The 12011-nt window shown below is 40.8% G+C and overlaps 1 protein-coding gene across 1 annotated transcript in view; it reads left to right on the top strand.

Moving 5' to 3' along the window:
- Positions 1–12011, top strand: part of LOC119414304 (disco-interacting protein 2 homolog C) — a 211323-nt gene that overhangs the window by 154500 nt on the left and 44812 nt on the right. The window contains exons 9-11 of the mRNA XM_037681399.1: positions 2836–2927; positions 8628–8738; positions 10709–10832. Of these exons, the coding sequence (XP_037537327.1) occupies positions 2836–2927; positions 8628–8738; positions 10709–10832 (327 nt within the window). The remainder of the gene's footprint in view (positions 1–2835; positions 2928–8627; positions 8739–10708; positions 10833–12011) is intronic.

The following is a 12011-nucleotide window of genomic DNA, read 5'->3' on the forward strand; positions in this document are numbered from 1 at the left end:
CGCCCCCAAGAGAACAGAGAGAATTAACGATGCCCACGTGTGCTGCTGTCCTTAAGACTGCACCCGCAGAGAAACGCTGATTCTGATGGAGCTTCGATCCTCTCTGTTCTGCACAGCTGATCCGTTTATCACCAGTAAAAAGTTTAAATCCGTGTATGGATTGTGAAGATTTTTTTCTACTTTCAGTGTGTTTCTGCTTCTGTTTGAAGTGTTTCTTCTTTAAATGCCAAGAAAAAAAAAGTGTCTGTTTTGGGTCACTACCTTGACCCTTCTACCCTCCACGGCAGCTTCAAAGTTCCTCCCGTCAGGTGGAAACAAACAAAGCAGGGATAAGTTACCGCGGAGCAAAACGCACCTGTTTCACGTTTTCTAATTGGTCGCGGAGCGAAGTTGTGAGCATGACAACATGAAACATGGATGACGTACCGACTTCCATTTTGGTGTGTGGCTACATCTAGGCATAAGAAAGTCCATGCTCAATAATCCAGGTATACAATCCAACAATTTTCAATCAGGTCATCTGGATGGTTTCTTTTTTTTTGTGCTGAAACGTTTCACCTTCCATCCAGAAGGCTTCATCAGTCAAGGAAACGCACAACACAAAACTGATTCTTCCCCCAACAGCTTACTCCAAAGTGGAACAAACCAGTTATTTTGGTGCTAAGATGGTCTCGTTGGTACGACAGTCGACAATATTGAGCATGGACTTTGTTGGTTTTGAACCAGTTTGACAACAGTCGACGAGGACGAGGGCCAGCACAGGAGGAGGGGGCGTGCCAAAGAAACCATCTTAGCACCAACATAACTGGTTTGTTCCACTTTGGAGTAAGCTGTTGGGGGAATAATCAGTTTTGTGTGTTTCCTTGACTGATGAAGCCTTCTGGATGGAAGGTGAAACATTTCAGCACCAAAAAAAAACTGTCCAGATGAACTGACTGAAAATTGTTGGGTTCCTTTACAGTAACTGGGTTGCCACATCAAAATCCAAGATGGCTGCAGTCATATTGATACATGTAAGCCTTGTGAGTTGAGCAACTTGAAAAATAAGTAATGTGCTGACTTCCATTTTGGTGTGTGGCCACATTTAGACATAAGAAAGCTCCTTATCAGGATTGGGTTGCCACATCAAAATCCAGTCAAGAAAAACGCTCTTCTTGAAAACTACATTCACTTCTCAAATCCCTCAGCGAGTGGGGGACGTACCGCTTGTAAAACTAGGCTCTACAGCAGCGGTGTCCGTTTCTGGTTCTCCGAGGGCCACTGTCCAGCATGTTTAAGATGTCTGGTTGAATTACGTCTTCACGTTCTGCTTTCACTCACATCAGGCGTGTTGGAGCGGAGAGGCCTTTAGAACCTGCAGGATGGCGTCCCTCAAGGACCAGGACTGGGCACGCTTGTTTCAGATGTTTCTCTGCTTCGACACGCCTCATTCAAATACCTCGTCGTTTAGCTCCTCTTTAAATTATGATGATGACATGTTCATTTAAACCAATGAAACATCTCAAACATGCAGGATAGTGGTGCTGCGTTACTTGTAAGATTTTAATCCCACGTTGGAAAACAAACTGAAGTCTTGGAACGTTTGTCTAAAATATTGTTTCACTTTCTTGCCAAACTCGTGCACTACTCTCCATTATTTGTTACACATTCGCTCCAAGGTGTTTTTAAAGCTCAATCCAATTAAATTAAACTACTCCAGTTGGTCCCAGTGGGAGAAAAGCTGCGTGTTTAGTCTTAACAGGGTAGATTAAGTTCGGAAAGCTAAGCTCTCTGCTTCGGATTGTCCTGCAGGGGAGAAACTTTGCCTGCAGGAATCCTCTGAATGTTAAAGAGGAATGAAAGATGTTCGATCCACCTGGAGGATGGATGCTCGTCACCTGCAGAGACCTGAAGTGCCATTACATTTATTGTCTTATTGGGCCACTTTGTTTGCAATTAATAGATGCCAGTCAAGGTTATTGTGGGGAAAGCATCCCCTGTTTTGACCTCCATTGTTTTACATTTTTTATTAATTATGAATAATGCTAATGGAAAATGATTACAAAGGAGAAGAGTTCTGAATATTATGAGGCAAAAGGTGGTCCAGAGGTTAGTCCCTGTTAATAATTTAAACCCCAGAAATGGAAAAATGAGAATTATTTCTTTTAATTTTTCATTTTCTAGCATTGTTTGCCTCCTGGAATCACCAAGATCATCTCCGTTTCATTAATTCTGACAAACACAAGGAAACAAAACCAGCTTTGCTGGAGAAATAATAAGGAATTCATGCCGGATTGCTCGTGCATAATATCTGCAGAGGTCTGAGGTGGGAGGAGGAGGAGAAGAATAAAGGAAATTGATTTCACTGTTTTGAGTTACAGCATTAATGAGATGCCGGGCAGAACGAACCGGATCAGACAGATTTGACAGGAGTTATTGACTTCATTCATTCAGACGGATTTTAATGTCGGATGGAAATATTTCTGGAGCTGCTTTTCTGTCAGAAGAGCTAAAAGGTTGGGCTTCTCCACCTGAAGTGGAGGAAGGATTAAAATGATAAATAAAAGCAACCGTTAAGTCACCAAACATCTGTTTAATGAACCCCTCTGTGGTTCTTGCCTCTGACTGAAGGCCTGTTTGGTCCGGTCCATCAGGATGATGTCACTCCTGTGATAGTTTCCACACGGGGACTGATGACGTCCCGTCATACAACAGATCTTTCAACAGTCTGCATGTTGGTCATCTCCTCACTATCTTGGACTCGTCTGGGATCTTTAATCCTTTAAAGCCACACGTTTTAATTGTTGCATGCCTCTCATGGTTGTAGCATGTGCTAATCAGTGGGTGTGCTTGCAGGTAAACTGTGGTCCAGGAGTGTGAAGGTGGCCTACAACCTGCTGAACAAACTGGGATCCAAACAAGAACCGCTGGTCCGGCCTGGAGACAGGGTGGGTCCAAAGACACCGGGCGTTTGTGCACGTGGGCTGCGTTTGCTTTTGTGCGCTGTGGTTAAACATTGTCTGACGGACTTGTTCCAGAAGTCTTGTGCTTCAGTCACATGAAACTTTGCCAAGTTAAGCTGCGCTGCAATATACAAGTTTGAACATACACAGTACAAACAAACAAACAAACAAACAAACAAACAAACAAACTGCCCTACGTGGGCAGTTCAGACTTTTACCAGGTTTGACAGATATTTTACTAGAACGTGTCTCTGTTAGGACATCTTGGCGCTGGTGTTTTCAAAGTAAAAGTCTTGTTTTCAGTGTTGACCGTTTGAGTTTCTGACCCTTCAACACAACCAGCTGCACTTTTCTTCTTTTGTTGTCTGAACGTTTATGAAGCGTTCACAAAGTTGTGATCCGTTTTTCTTCCGTACGTTCTTCTGCATCTTTCTCGTCCCGCAGTTTTCAATCTATTTCAACAAATCACAAATCAAAACGTTCAGCTCTTTCAGGACAATCCTGCTGTGACTTTTGGTGTTGGTGCAACTTTAGCTTTTTGAAATATTTAGTCTTCTCTGACATTTTTTTCTCATAGAAAATGAATTGAACTGATTTTACGTCCTTCAAATCTTTAGATGCGTTTACAACCTGTTACTGCTCCTTCACATTTTGTTCTGCTTCAGCTTCTTTCAGCTTCCTTGTACAAATTTGAAGTTTTTTTCAGCTACTTTCAGCTGTTTTTTTAGCTGTTTTGTGCTCCAACATGTTTGTGCTTCTTCTACCATCTTTCTACTCCTTTCAGCTTATTTCTGCAAGTTTCAGCTTTTTCTGCTATTTCTACTATTTAGCTGTTTTAATGCTAATTTTAGCATTTTCAGCTAATTCCACATTTATTTGCACTCATTTCAACTTTTTTCAGCCTATTTTGGAAAAAATGTGCCCCCTCCACTTCCTTCTGGAAATTTCAGCTTCTTTCTGCATTTTGAGGTACCTTTCAGCTGACTTTTGCTAAGTTCAGAGTTTTTCAGATGGGCAAACGTGTTCTGCTAATTTAAGCTTGTTCTAACTTTTAAGCAAGCTTTTTAGCTTTTTTTTTTTTAGCTAATTTCAGCTGTTTTTAGATAAATTCAAGTTTTTCTTGGTATTTTTTTGCTACTTTCAGCCTAATTAACTTCTTTCTGCTAATTTCAGGTTATGCTCCTTCCATCTTTTTTCTACTAGTTTTGGGTTTTTCTACTATTTCAGCAACTATTCAACAGTTTTATGCTAATTTTAGCTTTTTATGCTACCGTAATTCCACATTAGTTTAGCTCATTAAAGCTCTTTCTGCTCCCCTTTGGTAGATTAAGCTTCTTTCTGCCTTTTCAGCTACTTTTCAACTATCTCTTGCTAATTTCAGCTTTTTGATAGCTAATTAGCTAATTTCTGCTTATTTAAACCTAATTCTGCAAATATGAGTTCTTTCTGCTTTCTTCTGCTAATTTAGGCTTGTTCCATTTCAGCATGTTTTAGCTAATTTCAGCTATTTTTTTAAGCAAGTTCTTCTGCAATAAGCATTCATGCTGCATTTTTGCAGAAAATGCAATAACTCTATTTACTGTTTCCTTCAGATTAACTTTTTTTTTAACACAGCTGGGATAAATAAAAAAATAAAAAATAAACCAACAGCGGTTCATGGCATCATCTTTCAGGACTTTTGAGCTGTGGCCGACATAAAATTTAAACCTCCATTACTCAGAAACTGACACATGCTGAGCTCCTCCTTGTTTCTATGGTTTAATTATTTTATTGCGTTTTACATCTCTTCATATGCCTCCACACTAAGTTATCACACGGAGATATGAAAGTGTTAAACAACAGTCGTTCACGTTTCTGCTGCCATGCGACACCCTCAGTGCCTCTGACACCCCCCCCCCCCCCCCTTTATCTTTATTTAAAGCCTGATTTCCGGCTCAGCTGGAAACCAAATCAAGACCAGCTTAACGCTGGCTAATTAAGTGTTTCAGACACAAGACTGTGTGTTTTAATTACGCTTTCTTGTTTCTTCCAGCCCAGTGTGAAATGCAGATCAATCTGTCCTTTTGTTTATTTATTCGTTTTTTTAACAATTTCACAGTTTAGCAAGCAGAGACATCACGACGCCGTCTCTTATTTCAGCAGTGGGACTTGTCCAAGTTGTTCGCAGAAATGAGCTTTAATGAGAAAATGTTCTGAGGCAGATTTAGTTACGCTGAGAAGCAATGACGGACTTGTTTTGTGAAAACACATTAGAGTCTTTATTCCTTTGTGAGGCAACAAACTCAACAGTTTCAAGAAACAAGATGTGCGAGGAGGATATTGTCTGTGGAGCTGAGGTGACTTGACGTAAGGCTGCGTGTGTAACTGATGAGATTTTAACTGACAACTAAAGCTAGAGCCGGTCTCCTGTTGTACAGTTCATACTCTATGTCACAAATAATAATCGTGCCAAAATCATCTTTACTTCTTCAGATCGAACAATCAAGTTTTAACTTTGCTAAAAAGGTAATTGTTCCCATCGCAGAGCGAAAAGGAGGAATTGGAAATACCTTCTTTCTCTCTGTCCCATGCATGTTGTGAGCTGGATAACTTGAAAAATAAATAACAGGAACGTTTCCATTTTACTGTGTGACTGCACCTAGACATAAGAAAGATTCCTTTCAAAAACTGTGTTGCGTCGTCAAAATTCAAAATGGTCACCACCATCCATCCATATATAAACCATCCACCCCATTGTCTGGGGAAACCATGCTTTCTAATTTTTATATTGCTTAAAAGTATAGTTTCCTCAAATAAGTGGGGTGGCCAAATATTAAGTGATGGTGGCGAAGGCCACCAGTGGCCACCCCCTGGCTCTGCCATTGCGCCTGGTCGTTGATAAACTTGCTCCCTCACCAGAATCAGCAACTCTCAGCTGTTATGGACAAGCAAATTAAAATAAAATAACTTTGTTCTTCTGCTGTGTAACTTCTACCCACTTGAATATCTTGCATCAAAACATTTAGGTTTACTTACATTCTCTGTTCAGTTCTAGCTCAGAAATAACACTCGTCTTGAAAACGACAAACATTCACTATTCGAATCACTCTGTGATGTGGAACATCTGTGTACCGCTTGTTAAAGAAACATTCATCTGTGGTTTGTTTTTTATACATTTGACTTAGTTTGACCAGCGTTTCGTGTGTTCTTTGCTTGAGCTTTGTTCAGATAACACGCGTTTCTCGTTTCCATCACAAGTGAACAGCTTTAGGTGTGAGTGTTCATTCCTGAACTCTTGATGATTTATTTATGTAACTTAACAAATGTGATACGGGGGGAGTCGTTGAGCATGTGATAGTTTGAGACTTCACAAAGCTCAGCGTCAGAGTGAAGATTAAAGATTTTATCACGTAAACCTCCATCACAGAGAGCAGCAGCTCTTTGTTTTAAACTCGGCGTAAGAGCTGTGGAAGTGAACTTATGTTGGTGACAACAATGATTAGCTTATTGTTTTGTAACTGACAAAAACAGTTTAACGATTGCTCATTAACAACTCCCCACTCAGTAATCCACTCTAAATAATTCGGACTAACATTTTTATTGAGAAAGATGAATAATAATCCATTTAATTAAAACCGAAAAATAAATGATATTAAAAATAAACTAAGTCAGATCTTCAGAATATTCCTAAGGATGGCAGTTCAATCCTTTTAACTCATCCAGTCACTGAGGCAGAGGTTTGAATTGGGTCACGCTGGTTCTGTAGGACATCCTGCAGCGCAGCTCTGGACAGGTTGCCAGACGTGTGCAGGGATCCAGATCACCTCTGAAGGTGGTCTGAGTCGCCATCGTGTATTGAGATCATTCACACCCGATCATATCACCAGAGGCAGGTGTCTGTCTAGTTGGACACCAGGAGTTTCTGATCAACATCACTCAGGACGACGCAAACATACTGGGCACTGTAAAATGTTTCAGCTTCTATACAACAGTAATTACTGCAGTAATGATATGAAACAGACAGAGCAGTGAAAGCACGAGGACAACGGACACTTGGAGGTTGGTTCCTGCACAGAACCACCAGTACTTCCTCTGCGTTTGTCGTCTTTTTGCTGTAAAAAGCGCAACCGAACTCGTAAAGTAATAAACAACACAGGCAGTCTTCAGCTCCTGAAAACGAGCCTCACCTTCGTGCAGCACTTATCTGCAGCGGAGCCTGAAACAAATGCCTCCTCTCATCACATTTATCTGCAGATGAAACCCGAGCGCCTCCAGCGAGACCTGCACATATCAATATTAGACCTGTTAAAGCGTCATTACGCTGCTCTCATTCATTGGAACACACTTAGCTTATAGCACACACAGTACATCCACCCGCGATGTATATAGAAGCTATTAAGCAGCACTTAAGCAGGGTTCACAGGGAGCATCACAATATGCAAGTGGAGCTGAACTGGATCCAACATGGCAGAAGAGAAGATTACAGCCTCGCTCGGATTTTCGTGTTGGATTTTCATGCGACGGCATTTAGCAGCTTACCTCTTTCCAGTAAATATGATGCCATCTAGGGACAATTTCTCTTCACGAAAAGTTTTAAAATAAAATACACAAAACACACATGTAGATTGGATGATCCCAGATGAGAGGATGTGAACGTTCAGGCGTTGGAGTGATAATGAAGCTGGAGCTTGAGGTTCAGGGACTGGAACGATGGGGATGAATTTAAAATAAAACGACTGCAATAAAAGATGCTGTTGAGAATAAAAAATATGCTTTTTAATACTTTAATCAGGACTGAATAGCCCTTTGGAAATGTGGAAGTCATAAATGACACCAAAGGGTAAAAATATCTAAATTATGTAGCCTAAAATAATAAATACTTATCTATGTGGTGTTCACGTTCACTTTAGTGAAACTTGAGCCATATTTGTGTGCAGTGGGAATAAACTGTTGCGATCAGATTAAGAGTAAAAATACCACAAACTAAAACTGAACACCAAAAACAAACTGTGCAATTTTATTTTTCACATTGAAACCTTTCTACATAAATAATAACGTTAGAGCAAATCACAGCAAATGCACTTCAATGTTGACACGTTTGGTTATATTTTAATTCAAGCCTCTTTGCTTTGCTTCACAGCGTGAGTTTTACATCTGCATTGCTTCAAAACTGATATGACTGTTTGACATGAACATTTTTTTACTTTTAATATTTGAATTTCGTCTCTACTTTGGTATTAAAAGCCTTATTTGGTGTAAAAATCGATTAGTGATTTATATTTTAGGACTGTTTGAATACATATTCAATCATATCCTTATAAAGCTGCAGGAAAAAGCAGATAAACTGGTGGCTAATTGTTTTCAGGAGGCGTTAAGCTTAACTGGCAGATTAAAAAAACATGCAGGAGGAAGAAGGAGGGCGGTAGAGATGAAGACTGGATGTCTCCTAAATTATTCAGCTTTATTCTTTTCTAATAAAACCATCATCCTGCTCTTCTGGGAGTTTAATTGTTTTTCCTCTTGGCCATCGCTCAACATCATAAACACAAATTCTGCTCCTCTGTTTTTCACTCGTTTTATTTAACTGCTCCGTCTGCAGCTCATTACTCTGTTGATCGGTTTCTGAACTGAGATCAATCTTGATGATGTTTGCTGTAACCATGGACACGTTAGAAACCATTGCACGACTTGTCCGCTGGTCTGTAGGTGGCGCTCGTCTTTCCCAACAACGACCCCGGTGCCTTCATGACGGCGTTTTACGGCTGCCTGCTGGCTGAGGTCGTCCCCGTTCCGATAGAAGTCCCGCTCACCAGGAAGGTAAGTGTTAAACTCTTACAGTCAGACCTACAGATCTACACCCATTTTATCAGCTCCACCTGCATTGGCGTCAGAGGCATTTGTAATGTGGGAGGGACACACTGGTATGTATGCATGTATGTGTGTGTGTGTGTGTGTCTGGGGGGGGGGGGTCTGGGAGTCCTCCCCCAGGAAATTTTCAATAAAGTAGATGCCATTTCCTGCATTCTGGTGTATTTTAACAGGTCATGAAAATCTACATTTACCGCCATAATTAAACACTTGATTCAGTAACTATTTTAGAGAGCAACAAGAAGTAACCTGACCAACAGCTCTCCCTTTGTGAATCGAGCACGCTCCACTTCTCCCATGCATCCTAGACGCCCCCCCACCCCAGAGCTAACGTAACGCTTAGCTAGTGGCACGCAATACAGACGCGTTCGCTAAGATGCTACAGACTCCACTTCTCTCTCACATATCCTAACCCCGTCAACAAATGTCTGTATTAACGTGACACTAAGCTAGTGCAAAACAGAGGCGTCTCCCCCTCCTCCCCCCGTGAGCACCCCGCCAAGGCAGATGACCTCAGAGAAACGCTGCATGCGGTGTTGAGTTGTTGTAGGTAACCAGGAAAACCCGGAGTGGATTTTTAGTGGTTTGAGTAAGTGGAATGGATTAAATCACAACGAAATAGAAACAGTGCTGGGTGAACGAATATTTCGTAGTAAATGTTGGGGGGTTGGGGGGGGGGGGATGATAGAAAGGCAACAGTAGCTCAAAACAAAAAGAAAGAAGCTCAATCATCCAGGTAAATAAATCATAAAAAAAAGTCAAATCGTCATTTGGACAGTTTCTGTTTGAAAGAAATGGTTCGTCTTCCATCCGAAAAACATCAGTCTGAGACCTGCCAACAAGACGCGTCGTATTAAATAGCACCTTATTTGTGTGTTTCAAACCAGTCTGCAGTCGAGTTCCCAGAAACTTGTCTTTACACATGCAAAACGGAGGACCACCCGTCTAAAACAATCAATCATAACCCTAACCCTGAGGACAACCTGGCTAGCTTAAATAACCACTCATCCCTTTCAAGATCTGCAGAATACCATCTCTGATCACACAACAACCTGGAAGCAGGTGGGCTGCACTGGGAACCACTTCCTGTCAGCTAAGAACAGGAAACTAAAGCTGCAGTTCACACAGACTCACCAAAACTGGACAATAAGAGACTGGAGGGGAAAACATTTTCTGGTCTTATGAGTCTGGATTGACTGGACTCCAGAGGCCTCTACAGATCCACCAGGTCTCAGTCCAGTCGAGCACCTTAGGGATGTGGTGGAACGTGAGATTTAAATGTGAGTGATGCTAGCGTGTCATCAAGGACCATAATCTGTAAATAATATTTCCAACACCTTGTTGAATCCATGTCATGAGGCATGAAGGCAATGCTGAAGGTCAAAGGAGTCCAACAATGGTAATGAGTACCCAGTGAAGTGACCGGCGAGTGTAAGTTTGTGATTTATTGACCAATTCAGTCTGAATAAATACAAATAATGATCTGGATATTTGAGTTTAGGTTTTATTGGTTAAACATGTGAAAAAGACAGGAAACGGTGCATCTCCTTCATACGTGTGTAGGTATACAACGAAAGTCTCTAAACAGCCTTAAATAATTCATTCAGTGAATAATGTGAACACTGCATTGGAGAAAAATATAGAAATAAATGAAATAATTGTAAATGTGTACCAAGAAAATCATTTTATGAGTAATGAATTCAATTTTTAAGGTGAAATAAACACAAATTAAAGTGAAAAATGTCAATTAATCTTACGTTTAGTGTCAAGGATTCATTTGATCCCTGTATGTATGTTTATTTTTTTTGTACCAGATATCGCGTAAACCCTTCTGTTATTTATCTGTACTCCATATAAAACGGAGCTGAGCAGGAATCTTCAGTTCAAATGTCCGTCTGGTCTGACCTGTCCGTCTGCAGGACGCCGGCAGTCAGCAGATCGGGTTCCTGCTGGGCAGCTGCGGAGTCACCGTGGCCCTGACCAGCGACGCCTGCCATAAAGGCTTACCCAAAAGCCCCACAGGAGAGATCCCACAGTTCAAAGGTCAGACACACACGACCTTTCACTGTGACACTTCTGTCCACACACACACGCTGGCTCTTCGTCACGTCTGTGCTGATTGTAAATATATCCATACAGGTCTTATCTCGGAGCAGCCAAACGGTAAAGTAAAAGTAACAATACTAAAAGTAGCAAAACCATAGCTAACCTTCACACTTTAGTCACACACACACACACAACCACATGCACACGCTAATACCCCACCAGTTAAACTTGTAATGTATTTTTCCTCACCAGTTTAGAACAACAAAGGGTGCACACTTGGTTCAGGCAAACATCCATCACTCGTTGCATTGCATGACGGCCGCCTCCCTCAGTGCGTGGCAAAAGAGGGTGGGACGATCCATTTTCATTAAAAACATGTTTTCATGTGACTTTAAATGATTTTGTGCATTATCTTTGGGTTAATAAGGATGTTGAGGGAGCATGAGCTCAACTATTAAAATTGTACTTGTATAAATTGTGGCTAAATAAAGTGTACTGAAAGAAATGTAAAGGTTTAGTTTTTGCTATAGATGAAGAGTGGCTGCCCGACACTGAGGAGGCAGAGTGTGTGTGTCAGGTGGTACAGAGAAGGTAACCGGAGTGTGTATTTTTTCATCACGCTTGCAATGATCTGCAGTCTCTGCTGATTTCATGCTGCTGATTTATTTCATGCTGCTCTATTCATTCGTACTCATCGGCTCACACAGACTCATGTTCGTGCTGCTGCTGTTCGGCGTATTGTTTTTGCACTGTTAAGTGTTTAGTGTATTTCTTAGTTCTTATCTTAGATCTCCATTACTGTTTCTTTTACAAATTATACTTTTGCTATTGTTGAATGGAACTGGAGCCCTGTGTACACAATTTCATTCCACCTCATGTACCGCATGTGATGCGAATGACAATAAAGAACCTTGACCTTGATTTGTTTGAAGGACTTCCATTCAGGTTTAAAAAAATGTTTATTTGGAAAACATCCTATAACATATAAAAGTAATAAAATTATGGCTAAAAGTAACAAAATTGTAGATAAAATAGCAGCATTGTTGCTAAAAATGAAATGGTAGCTATAAGCTAAAGGTCACAAAATGGTAGGTAAAAGCTACAAGTAGCCAAACACTAGCAATTAACTAAATATGAAATGGTAGCTATAAGCTAAAGGTAGCAAAATGGTAGGTA

The sequence above is a fragment of the Nematolebias whitei genome, chromosome 9, assembly GCF_014905685.2.
Source record: "Nematolebias whitei isolate Nwh7 chromosome 9, NemWhi1, whole genome shotgun sequence".
NCBI classification, from domain to species: domain Eukaryota; kingdom Metazoa; phylum Chordata; class Actinopteri; order Cyprinodontiformes; family Rivulidae; genus Nematolebias; species Nematolebias whitei.